Source organism: Zootoca vivipara, chromosome Z1, assembly GCF_965207765.1.
Source record: "Zootoca vivipara chromosome Z1, rZooViv2.hap1.1, whole genome shotgun sequence".
NCBI classification, from domain to species: domain Eukaryota; kingdom Metazoa; phylum Chordata; class Lepidosauria; order Squamata; family Lacertidae; genus Zootoca; species Zootoca vivipara.
The window spans coordinates 38,683,530-38,696,808 of record NC_142583.1 but is presented as its reverse complement, the minus strand read 5'-3'; the positions used below and the strand labels follow the sequence as shown (position 1 = coordinate 38,696,808).

Below are 13,279 nucleotides of genomic sequence, written 5' to 3'. Positions count from 1 at the left end.
GATTCCTGACTCCAGTTATTTTACAAAGAAAAGCAGTGATTTAAATGCAATACATGTGGCCCATTTAAAACTGATACTTGGATAGCTGTACTCAAATACAAAACTTATTGTAAGAAGTGGCCCTGAGTTACAGAAGAATCTGACCTTGTGCGTGTATGAATTGCACTTGCTGTTTACAGGTCTGTCTGCACCAGGAATGGGAACCTTGGGCTCTCCAGAGGTTGCTGGACTACAACTCCCATCATCCCTGGCCATGTTTGCTGGAGCATAACTATCAAGTTTTCCCTTTTCTCGCGAGGAAGCCTATTCAGTATAAGGAAATTTCCCTTTAAAAAGGGGAGAACTTGACAGCTATGTGCTGGAGGCCAATAGGAGACAAGTCTAACAACAGATGGAGGGTTGCAGATTCCACCTCCCTGATCTGCACCAAGTGTCTGTTCACTCGTGTGTTCAGGGCCACTTCATACATTATCTCTAGGAAGGAAAAAAAACCTCATCTCTGTTGTGGAATATGCATGTTCACTGTAACATTTCAAGGGTGGTAGGAGTGCTTGGGGGGGGGCAGGGAAGAGGCAGCCTGTATGCACAGTGTCTACCCAGTCCATGTACACCGAGTAAAACCATATTACATGTCCAACACTACAGTGCCCATGCATTTGCCTACACAGATATTATTACTGCCAGCTGGGGGAAATGTAACATGTCAAACAGCCTTAACCTTGCAGAGCTAGAAGCAATTCCTGCTCCTCTAGTTCATCCTTGAACTCTCAGATCTGAGGCCAAAGCAAGCACTATAGTATACTAAGCAAATCCCAAGTAGTGCTGACTGGCATGCCAGTTCTTCTCGAACCTAGCATTGCTGTATCCGCATTCCAGTAACTGTAAAATAAAGCTAGGCAGGCAAGGCGGTGAGACTGGAGAGCTGCAATAATCATCACAAGAGGAGGGGGCTGCAGCTCAGTGGCAGAGCACATGCGTTGCATGTATAAATGTCCCAGGTTCAATCTTCAGCATCTCCAGTTAAATAATCCCAGAGAACAGGTGGGCTGGGAAGGACCCCTGACTGAGACCCCGGAGAACGGCTGCCTGTCAGAGTGGACGCTACTGGGCTAGGTGGAGCACTGATCCGACTCAGTATATAAGGCAGCTTCATGTGTTCATATTAAATAAGCCAGTACAAAAGGATGTGCAAAAGCAATGTCATGGCACACTGACTCTCCCTTCAGACACGCTCACACTCACCATCTCAAAAGGAAAATGCATCAATATGTAACCTTAAGCAAGTGCTGATTGCCTTTAAGGACGCTCTTGTTCAGCTTAAACAAGACAAAATAGTTTCTTAGATAAGAGTACTGGGAACATGCCTCTGAAGGTATGCGGGAGGTCACTTCTCTGAAGAGTTTTAATAAAGCAGCCTTCATGTCAATGCATTTAAGGAGACACACAGAGCCATTTTTTTCCTATACCTTACTACTAATGATCTATAGTACAAATGTTCAGCCAGCCATACCTCTTGGGTGTATGGTTTGCAGCAATGCATATACCTGTTGGGTGTCTGTTGGGGGGTGGGGGTGGGGTGGCGGAGAGTATTATTTTTTTGGTACAGTACATGGCTGCCCTCAGACAGTATCTGCCCTTTCTGTTAGTCCAAGGTAGGCAAGGAAGGAGTGCTTCGGCGAAGTGTCGTCCGGCCGTACAGTCTGTGGCCTGGGCGCATGGAATGTGATCTCAAAGTGGTTCTTGGGGAAAAACATGGTTAAGGGAATGAGGTGGGCAAACTCAGAGTTCCGGTACTTGTCAAAGCACAGGGAAGTGCCGTTGATGGCCAAGGCCTTAAGTGCCAGGTTTGGCTCTGCCCCGCCGCCGTGAGCAGCTGACATGGCCACTGTCTGCAGTGCCTGGGAGGCAGACATCACCGAGAGAGGCGACAAGAGGCTCCGGGGGCTGTTGGCAGCTAGGAAAGGGCCGGCTTCCTTGGAGGTTGCCCCTTGGCCCTTCTTCTCCTCTTCGGAGCAGTCCCCGTTTTGGTGCTTCTTCACATGGCGGCTGAAGACAAAAGGGTGGGTGGTCTTGAAGAGGCACTCTTCGCAGCTGAAAGTCTGGCGGGGAGCGTGCTTGAGCTTCTTGTGCAGGTTGAGATTGTCTTTGCGTTTGCAGCTGTAGCTGCACTGGTCACAGTGGAAAGGGCGCTCCCCAGTGTGTACGCGCACATGCTCTATCAGCTTGTTGGCCGTCTTGGAAAGGTAGCCACACTGGTCACACTTGTAATGGTTGCCAAGGCGATGCTCCCGGATGTGCATTTCCAGCTCCAGCTGATTGGCTTTCACTGCCTGGCAGATCCGGCACTTGTATTCCATTTTGTAGTGGGTCTTCAAATGGCATTCCATCGCTGCGGGGCGGTTGGTGGAGTAAATGCAGAATGGGCACCTGCCAGGGGGGAGGGGGAAACCAAGAACAACCACCAAAGAAATATTGAAACACAGGGTCTGGGCAATCATTCTTCCAAACACTTGCCATTCCACACATTCATGACATTCAATTTCCCCCCCAAACTATGACTGCAGAGAAAACAGGAAGCTGACGCTGGCTACTTCACCCCGTTGTGCGGCCTGGCTAGTCCTTGGCTGTTTAAGACATGAAATGTCAAGCTACCACTATAATGTAAGCTGACATGCAAATGCAATGTCTGTAAGGTGAAACATTTTTTTGGGGGGGGGTATTTCAGGTTAAACAAACAGGTACCCAGATTAGGAGTGACCCTCTGCTATAATGTCACATTGAACAGTTTAAAATTGGAAATTCAAATATAAAATATGACTTGGTTTCAAAATACAAAAGCAAAACCCAAAGCAATGTAATGTGAGAAGCAGCCTTCAGGATTTCACACTCAAAGGAGTGTTTCATTATTTGAACTTATATCTGCCCTTACCGAGAAGCAATAGCTGGCTTATGTTCAGTGTATCAAACCAAACCAGAATTATTCAGCTGGTAAACTAAACTACAACAATGCTTCAACTGTCTAGCTAATGTGAAAATATTCTCACTAATCTTGGGTGTGCTTCATATGCACTGTTTTGAGGGCCCCCAAAGAGAAGATCACAGGCACTTTGCTCCTCTCCAGACATCCATATGTTGGTGCATGATGGTGGTTAAGCCAAAGTTTGGCTTAGCACGTCATCCAAACCACAAACCAGGGTTAAGTTCTCTCTTTAACCATGATCTGTAGTCAAGGTTTGTCTCTGGCTTACTGTGATGTGAGAACCAGACTACAGAATCCACAAGGCCCCCTGACTCTCTCCAATTTCAGCCAAATCATGGAACCTCTGTAGACCTTTGGAAACAGTACCTAAGAGGGTTGCTACAGCAGGAGAGCCAGGCCATCTCTACCCCCGCCTCTGTATTTCAGCTCCACATAACAATGGACAAAATTCACCCAGCATTAAACAAATTTACATCAAAACACAACACATCTTAGTACGTTCGTTTTGGTTAATTCTCTGCCACTGAAAAGAATGAAACTTCAAAGCGCCTAATATTTGCTGTATCTATTTTCAGTGATTCAGTTTGACAATTTCAAACTCTGGACTAAAAGGTCTGATGGAGCCCCCCACCCCCGAAATTTAGATGTCAATGTCTATTGCTTTACTTTTGCAGCCCAACAATGGAGGTAGAACACTGATGGAGTAGCTAGTAGCTTTTGAGAGCCTTATCCTCCAGGAATTTGTCTGACCCTGTTTTCAAGCCATCCAGGTTGCTGTCCATCACTGATTCTCGCGGGAACAAATGCCATAGTTTAACTATATGCTGTGTAAAAAAAAGTACTTTCTTTTGCCTATGCTGAATCTTTGGCTTTGTGGGATGTCAATGAGTTCTAGTGTTATAAGAGAAGGAGAAAAACTGTATTCTGTCCTTTATAGTTGGGTTTTGTTGAGTGGTGAATGTGATTTTTAGAGTAAACTTCCCTGGCTCTGTCTCTCCAGGCAGACATGGATCCTGTTCAGATTTGTTGCCCTCCCCCCTCCCGTTACTATCCCCACAATATTTGAGGTACTTAACACAGTAAAAGTTTCTGTACTTGCTTTCCTTACTTGAGCCCACCGGTGGGGACAGTGTGGCATTTCTTGTGCTCCAGTAACTGCTCAGGAGTCTTCATGAACTTGTGGCACACATCACATTCAAACATCCGTGTAATCAGGTGGATTTGCAAATGGCGCTCAAACATGTTTTTTGTTTTGCAGACAAAGTTACAGAAAACACATTCAAAACCTGCAAGAGGAAATCACAGACACTATTACCTAAGTCGCACACCAAAGCCTTGCGCAAGTGGAGGGGACTGACTTTGCATCCATTTCACCAACTCCTTACCTTTCTCTGATTTTTCTTCCGTGTTCAATAAGGTCTGACTACCAGGCACTACGGAAATAACTAGCAGGTTGTTTGAAGCCTTGGGCTTGGGGCTGGTCTCTGCATCTTCTTTGCTGTTGGCAGAATCGCTAAGTGCTGACAGGGAAGAAGACGAAGGGCTGTTTGAGTCGCTTGGAGTCTTCCTCTCTTCACCTACGGAGAAAACCAACCAACACAACCCAAAGCATTAGCTTGCTTATTAGTATCAGGGTTATATAAAATTTATGCCCCAGATGCAGGCAGAGATCCATGTGCTGCAGCAGCTGTTCTTGCATATCTGCATGCACCTATCCACCCATATGGTGCAGCGCTCATCCTGCCCACCTGATCTGGCCAGTTGCATCAGTTGTTTCACATGGGAAGAACATCCTCATCTAGAGCAACCAAGTTTTGTGCAACTATCTGCCCATGGCTAGAGCAGAGCCTCAGACTTTTAGCCAGGTTCTCTGTTGCTGTAGATGCAGGATTCTTAATAGGAGGTTGAGCTCCTTGCAATAAGAGGTTTGCCTTCCCTCCTTGAGGCTGGAACTATGGACGCTACGACAATGTGCTGACCGAATGCTCTGTTCTTAGGTTGATCCTTGTGCGGCTGGTGGATAGATGTTTCTGAATATGGGCAGAAGCTGGGGCAAGATGACCTGTGGTTGCTGTCAGCTGTGTAGTTCTACTCCACCCAGTGTCACCTTCACGTAGACATGTCTTGGAAGCAATGCAGTTATCTATGAGAGCCTTCTATGTCCTACTTGCACTGAATTACAGATTTAATGGAGCTCTCTTCATAAAGGCATGATCTCCCCATTCTTCAATTGATTAGAAGAGACAGAGAGAGACACTGAAAGATAGCTCAGTATGTAGAGCATGGGACTCTTAATCTCAGGGTCATGGGTTCAAGCCCCATACTGGCAAAAGATTCCTGCATTAAAGAGTGCCAGACTTGTCCCTTCCTTGTCCATTTCTATGACTCTATGATTAGAGTGAAGCTTCTCCTTGGATTCCAGCCTTTCTGGGGTCCCCCCCCCTTGTACTTCCTCCTGCAGCAGCATATCATTCATTCATTCATTCATTCATTCATTCATTTTCATTCATTTCCCACCTTTCCTGCAAGGAGCTTGAGGTGGAGTACAAAGTACTTTCCCGTCCTATTTTCTAACAACTCTGTGAGGCAGGTTTCAGTTGACAGACAATGACTGGCCCAATGTCACCCCGTGAGCTGTGGCGATTCAAACTCTGGTCTCCCAGGTCTTAGTCCAACACCCAAACTACTCCACCACACTGGCTCAAATAGTTGTGGAGAATGGAAACCAGCACTGGTCTAGTGTTAACAAAACATCTGCAAGTCATCCCTATTTCCATTGATGAGAAACTGTGAAGTCACTGAAGTCATTTCTACCCACGGATATAAGGTCACTTCCTCATGCTTGCAAAAGGTAAGAAGGAGGATGCCTACATTACACTATACAAAGCATTTGCAAAGGCAGGTCACACGTAAATAGTGTGAAGAGGTGTTAGGGAGTCCTTGCCTTCTCTTATCTAATGGAAGCAAGTAACACAAACTCTTCACACAGCAGCCTCAGATTTTTAAGGTTCACTCTAAACAGAATGATAAACTATGCAGTATTAACACATGATACAGATTAATCTTAAAAACAGTTTGGTCTTAATCATGCACGTGAAATTTCTGTCAGTGGAATTTTGCAGACCACTGTATCCAACCAAGAGGGCGTCAGCCAACATTTCGGTGGAGAAGTTGGGAAGCAGGAGAGAGATGGCCGTAGAAGACAAGCCCAGATCTGGGGTGATCACCTGCATGCTTGGTGGCGACATGAGCCTTCATATCTGACTCCTCCATGGTAACAAAGTCACAGGCTGTGCAGCAAATAGAAAACATCCACTGTTCTTTATCCACATGAAGCGACATATGACTGACAAACTGGACATTCATCTCGGTTTCAAATCCACACACATGACAACTGGAGGCAGGAGAGAGTTAGAAAGATTAAAGAGTGTGCATTTACAGAAATGCTGTGTGACAGATACACATCGCTTTTCTTCATTCAACCTGACCAACTCCTGTTTTTACAAACTTTGTCTTCTTTTCGCTGTTTAAATAGCACTGGGATATTCTTTTGTCTGCTGAACTGTTTCTGAACTGACAGCCATGCCAAGATGATTAAGGGCAGGCACAAGGCAACAATCCCAAACACGCTATAATGATGCTAAATAATCATAAAGTTAATTAAAAACTACAGGTTCCAGATGCTGCACATCACCTAGCTATTTCCTTTGGGCAATAAGATGTGCTGCAGCCTTGCCAAGATGTTTAGTCAGGCTGCTACGTGGACAAATGGAGAGCTTGCTGCAGACTTCGCAAGCAGCTCCCAAGCTTTGGAAACAGTCTCATGTGAGGTTGGGATCTTGCACAGAAATGTCGGGCAATCTCAACAGAAGCAAGCCAAAATGGGCTCAGGGAGCATTCATCTGCTCTGCAGACACCAGCGCTACCAAGAGGCATTTTGCAATCAGCTTCTAGCCCTGCTGGTTTCGGGGCTTGGTTTCGCTTTCAAACTCCTAAGCGGCCCAAGACCAGATTCTGTTGCTTAGTATGAGGCCCTTCTTGCTTTCTGACCCAGTCATGTTGGGACAAGTGATTTTTCAGTGCTGATGCTCAGATTATGGAATGGCCACTCTCCAAAAGGTGCACCACTGCCTTATTTGAGTAATACACCCAAACCGGTTTTATTCCCTGATGGGTGTTTTTTGTTTTTAAAAAGGAAATGCCCTTTTAATTTATCTATTTTACTGCTAGTGCGGTTTTCTGGTTTATTGCATTTTAGATTGTTTTTAAACATTTTTATTTATTTCAAATTGTTCTAAACTGTCTTACATTGGCTTTTGCTTAGAAAGGCAGGATAATACACTTCCGTATGTATATATACTATAGCTGATGTTCTTTACAGGATCTTGCAAGTTTTACACAAGTCAAAACACTGAAAACTACATCACTCATTCCAGTCGGATTTGTCAACATTAATTTCCAAGCCTTGGCTGGCAAGTCACCTAACTGCCAGTCCGCACAATCAGCTTGGGGGTAGCTATTTGCAAAAGCAATGACATCCCATGACCAACATTTGGGCTATATAGAATCACCACTCCCAGCATACCATGGCATCCTAAGGCAGTTTACAGTGGTGTGATTTATATTGGAGATATGCATGGCAAGCAGTTACATAGGAATGACCCATGCAATGGGGTCCAGTGTTGTTTGGATTCCAAGTGGTCACTGTGCAGTCGCTGGCTTGAACTGGATAAGCACAGCACACTCTGTGGGCAGCATCCTCTGGCTTCTGTCATCAGTCAGTGTACCAAGGGCCACTGGGAAGTTGCTCCCCCAGAAAGAACATCACAACAAGGGGAAGACCAACCTGAACCCATCCATTGGCCAAAGGAGGAGTAGCTACAGGGATCTGACTTCCTCTGCCAGAAGGAACACTTGCAAAAAACTCTGAACTAAGAACTAGTGCATGTGTTTGCTTCCACCCTCCTCCCTCTTCCTCCCTTTTCCTTTTGTGTCATATCTTTAAGCTGTGAACCTGAGAGTAGGGAGTGTCTCATTAGTGACAAACAAATAGCCCAGCGGCAACTGCTTATGTGACTATTGTGGCAGGTTACAAAGAATGGCAATATTGTCACTTGCTGCATCCTGGTTCATCCCACATTTCAAAGGGCTTTCAGAAGATGGAAAGCTGTGACTCTACAAATAGATATTATATGGACGTCTGACTAAGTCCACCTATTCAGGTGGCAGGAGGAGAGAGCACATTCTCTAAGTCCACAAGTGATAGGTTATTTGGCTAAGCATTCCAGGATATTAGTGGGAAGGTGGAGTGGATGTGTGGGGTATACAGAATGGATTCAGAAGCAGGCTGGGAAATGCAGGAAGTTGGCCGTAGAATCTCTGGATTTAGATTGTGAGTTGAGAGTAATTCAAGAGTTACACATCACTTCTGTCCTTGAGGTGTTTTTAGCTACCACATTTGCCTGCAAAATCCCCATCGCCCTGACTCTGGGCCACTGCTGAGATTAAATGCAGGCAAGCCAAATGCACCTGCCAGATTCTCCCTCAGAAGCAAACCCGATTGCTCGTTCTTTTGGTTTTCCTAGACAAAGAGAGGCAGAAAAGGCAGCTGGCGCTGGAGTCTCTGGGCTTGGCTTTCTCCCGGGTCCTCACCTGTAGTAATAAGGGTGCTTCTTTCCATCACTGCCTTCGGAAGTGACAGCGCTGACAATGTCCTCAGTGTCTGTACTCACCAGCTTCACGGAATGGACAGTCAGGTGCTGGTTCAGGTTAGCACGGCACTTAGCAGCATATGGGCACAAATGGCATTTGTATTTTCTCTCTTCTGGAAAGAAACATTAAAAGACTTTGAGGGGGAGCTTCGCATGCACGCAAACACATCTTCTCACATTTGTATCCCCACCATGGAGCTGAGGCAACGGGCATGGGAATCATCAGCATTTCCTCAGAGTGGCTTCCACCCACACAGAGGCACCCTGGCAAAAGGGGGGAACATCCTCTATCTGTCTTCAACAGCATCAGAGGCATGTTGCTAGCAACAACAAAGGGCATGGTCTCTCTCTGTATGGTTCTGCATGGTCCGGATTGCCAGAGAGAAACTAAGCCTCGTGAACATGCAAGGTGACTAATACGGTACAGAAATGTATGTCCCACATTAAATGAAGAAAAACAACATCTTCATCCATCAGAATAATCCTAACCAACATTAGGCACGATCTAGCAAAAGTTAAAACACTTTTGAGCCTCATTTTTTAAATGGGAGAGTTAAGCACTTGCTTAGATATCTCCCACTGAAATAGGTAGGGTTTGAAAGCTCTTAACTTTTTTTCAAGGCCCTTAACTTAGTGTGGGTCATGTCCCTTGTTTAAAAGTGTAAAAAGTTCAGAAAGCTCTTGGCATTATATCAACTGTTACTATATTCATGGGATGTGTTCATACTAAATATAAAAGTGAATAGAGATAAAAAGCTACCTTTTATCATATTAAGTAGTTCAATTATGTCCCTCTGGGCATGAAAGCATGCAACTGTGACACATTAAAATAAATATTTAGCCCAGCAAGAGGTACCATTTCACCCATCACAAGTTTATCCAAGAACCTTGCTGTTAAAAAAACAACACCCCAGCAAGACAATATAAAAGAGGCTATAATTTGCAATGGTAGTTCAGGTATCTCTGAGAACAGTCCCCAGGAAGTGCCTGAAATACATTTTGAGTTTGATCACAAGTTCACTTGTGATGGTCAGCAAATTCTCAAGTAGGAAATATTTGGGTGAAAGCTCAGTGTAATTGTTTTGCAACAAAATCTGAAGATATGGCTGCAGCAACTCTAAAGGTGAGGACAAACATGGGGGGGTAGGGAGCCTGGCTGTGCAATAGAAATGATAGGCACCTGCAGAATGAAGGCTAGTTCAAGTGACCAGATTGCCCCCAACTGTTGCTTCAGCTGGTCTGTCTCCCTTATTAATAACCATTTATATATATCTGTTCTGGGGATTGAGGGGCAGAAGTTTCTTGGTGACATCATGAAGTGCCAGCTAATCAGCACTACACACAGCCAGCTCCCTGTGCTCAACCACGTTCAGTAGGTTTGAAATGAATCTTATTCTTTGGTGATCACTTGTAGCCATGTAAAATTGTCTTCCATGAACATGGTCTTAACAGTGACTGTGGAGGCAAAATGTCACCAAGAACACGCCTTCCACATCTTGAAGGGCTTGATTGTTCATTTTGCGCTTTGGTTTCCTTCCTTGAAGCCTGCGTTGAGGTATAATCTTGATAGCCACCGTGGAACGTATGAATATAGTGAGGGGAGCTTTCAGACAGGCTGTGCAGCTCTCTCTATAGGTTATAACTGTTATCTTAATAATATTAAAACTTCCATTTCTATCTTATCACTGACTTCTAGTGCTTAAAAATGATTTGAACTATTAGTTTGTGGCACACAAACAGATGGTACCTGTAGGAATGGCCTGGCATTGTTTTCAGAAGCTGCAATCTGTTGCTCAGTAAATTCTCAGAATTTGGATTTCAGACAGCATGTTTGAACCTCAACTGGGGATTTATTGTGACAGATGTAAGGTCCTTAAAAAATGGGCCTAACAGTGTAAACTTATACATGCCACTTCTGAGTTGGCATGTTCAGTTCAGTGGGGCTTATTCACAGGTAAGTGGGTACAGGATTGTGGCCTATAACCTGTTAAAATTCAAATAGCCTAGTTAGCTTAAAAAAGCCTTTACTAAATGTCTAAATACAACATAGATGTGCTAAAGACTTACTCCCTAATTAGTAACTATACAGCTTAAAACATCACATCAATTTTACCTAAGCACTGAAGCTGAAGTATTGCTCTAGAACAAATCCTTCAGAATATTTAGAGCATAGACATACAGAACAAAATGTTAACATGATCACCTGTGCTTATCTATCCACGTTTTGTTACAGTTGCTTTGAGACAAACAACATTTCAGTGCAAGAAAGAGGGTAATAGTTCAATTAGCTGAGCTTATGAGTAAATCTATCATGTTCTTTCTTTTTTTAAAAAAAATCACATTACTGGTTATCTATCTTGGTATTGTTATACTTGGTGCCTTTCAGCAATGTAGGCTTTGATTGATGCCTATATACTCTGAAGTATTTTTAACACATGCACTGATTGCAGTAGTGCAGATGTCATAACATAATTGGGGTTGGGGCTATCTCACAGGTTTATGTTAGAAGACTTGAGCAGAAGTTTAATAATAAAGGCAAATGTCTTAATTCCATTGTGATTGTATCAGTGAAATAAAAATTGCTGCTGCAGGGAAGGACCCTGCATCCAACACACAATGCTAGTGCACTATATAAACCCTACCAAAATGATAGTGCTCAGCATGATCAAGCACCAAAACCAGATGTCCCAACTTTTGGATAATTTTTTAAAATAATAATATAAAAAACTATGAATTTTATAGAGAGAGACCCATTGACTATGAGTGTCGCAAAGTGTACAGAGGATAGATCAATCCACCGTTATTTGCATGCAAAGAAATGTTCATTGTTGCCATGGAAAAAATGGAGTGAAACTGCCCAACACTATTTTTAAAAAGTGTTACCTGTGTGCAGGGAGAGATGTCGGGACAACGTCTGCTGTCGGCCAAACACTTTTCCACACACATCACAGGGAAAGAGCTGGTCATTAAATTTCCAAGATGGTAACCCATTTCCAGCCTCCAGCCCTATCTTCTCTGCTTCTATTCCCCAAGAAAGGAGAAAATACAGTTCTAATATTAATGACTCAAAGGTATAACTTGATTCCACACTATGTGTCACTGGATATGTCATGAGCAACACAATGCCACTGTTCCATACTGTCAGCCATGGCAAATGGGTACGATTCTTGTGTGGCACCAGTCAAGGCGTAATCCTAACCCTGCTTATCTGCACGTAAGCCTCACTGAATTCAGTAGAACTTACTTCTCTGTAGACACGGTTAGGACTGCAGCCTTAGACATTAGTATTCCTTTATTGCACTAATCATACTAACATTAGGCAGGCCAGGAGCAATCATGTTAAAAGCATGGCTTGAAAACATAGGAGCTAACTCCTAAGGGTCGAGGGGGCTTCAGGGGGGGGCAATAAAATATTTGAGGGAGTCAGGGCCCCCCAAAGTCGATGGGCATTGCCATTCAAATGGTGTGCATGCACCGTGTCATGTGGTAGGGAAGTCACATAGCATGCATTAGCCTCAAAATCTCAGGTAAGATTCTGGAAGCAGGATGCCACTGCACAGGTGCTATCTTTTATGGTTCTTCTTTGCATCTGCTTTGCAAACAAAAGCTCCCAGGTCCAATCCCCAGCATCTCCAGGTAGGGTTGAAAAGATCCTGTCTGAAACCAGGGAGAGCAGTTGCCAGTCCGTGTAGGCAATTATAACCTCTTTTACTGACAATTTCAGAGTAACTGGAGCATCTTAGTCTGCAACCGCTTTTATTTCTTATTTTTAATCAAAATTTTACTCCTGTGGAAACAGTACTATTGAGTAGTTCACTTTTAATGCACAGATACTTCCACTGAAATTAAGCCTTTCCAGTTGTCCCCTTGCATAGCACATCCTATGCCTCCACTCCCCAATATGATCTTAAGGTTGCAAAACTGTTGTGGTTATCCCATCCTTCCTACAGGAACAGGGCATCAGAAATAGGATCCTTCAGAGGGTCAAATAATCAAAGCCACAATTATCTGCAGTGTTTCATTAACACGGGTGTACTTAGTACTGCTGGACGTTCAAACATAAATTGAACTGGCCTCACCACTGATGAAATGCAAATCCTACAGTGGCAGATTTGTTTTTCAAGGTGGTTTTCATGAAATACCAATACTGTAGTTACGGCAGTCAGAATTCACCTCACCGCATGTGCTCTCATAGTGGCTTTTAACACTTACAAAAGGAATTCTGTTTCATGATACCACCTGTTAAGAGTTATGCCTATACAGTTGTGTAGCATCTTTCATTCACTTCATTGCTCCAAATGTTCCAACACTGAGAAGTTTAAGCCATAAATAACAGAGGAAGGCAAAACAGAACAGGCTAAATTGCTGAGCTGTGTGACTGCTCTACTGAAGTAATCGTTTATAGACTTGGTGATTTTTAAGGCAAGAAGGTAGCCATTATGGTACTTAAACCTGACATTCTGCTTCAAAGGTGTTGTAAAAATCCACCTAGCAATTCCTGCATCTAGCCCATCTGTTCTGGTTGAAATGCAGCACATCCCAACTTGATTTAAAGACTTGTAGTGATGCAAACCACCACAACTAGCAG

General features: G+C 43.9%; 1 protein-coding gene across 6 annotated transcripts in view; it reads right to left on the bottom strand.

Moving 5' to 3' along the window:
* Positions 1-1,472: 1,472 nt before the first annotated feature.
* Positions 1,473-13,279, bottom strand: part of ZNF827 (zinc finger protein 827) — a 109,501-nt gene continuing 97,694 nt past the window's right edge. For 3 of the 6 annotated variants that reach the window (XM_035111673.3, XM_088660264.1, XM_088660265.1), the window contains exons 9-14: positions 11,575-11,712; positions 8,633-8,804; positions 6,208-6,374; positions 4,366-4,557; positions 4,089-4,266; positions 1,473-2,427 (exon numbers count right to left, since the gene is read on the bottom strand). In XM_035111673.3, the coding sequence (XP_034967564.3) occupies positions 1,620-2,427; positions 4,089-4,266; positions 4,366-4,557; positions 6,208-6,374; positions 8,633-8,804; positions 11,575-11,712 (1,655 nt within the window). In that variant the 3' untranslated portion in view covers positions 1,473-1,619. Of the gene's footprint in view, positions 2,428-4,075; positions 4,267-4,365; positions 4,558-6,207; positions 6,375-8,632; positions 8,805-11,574; positions 11,713-13,279 lie in introns of all 6 variants that reach the window. The other 3 variants (XM_088660268.1, XM_088660267.1, XM_088660266.1) reach the window with 3 other exon arrangements.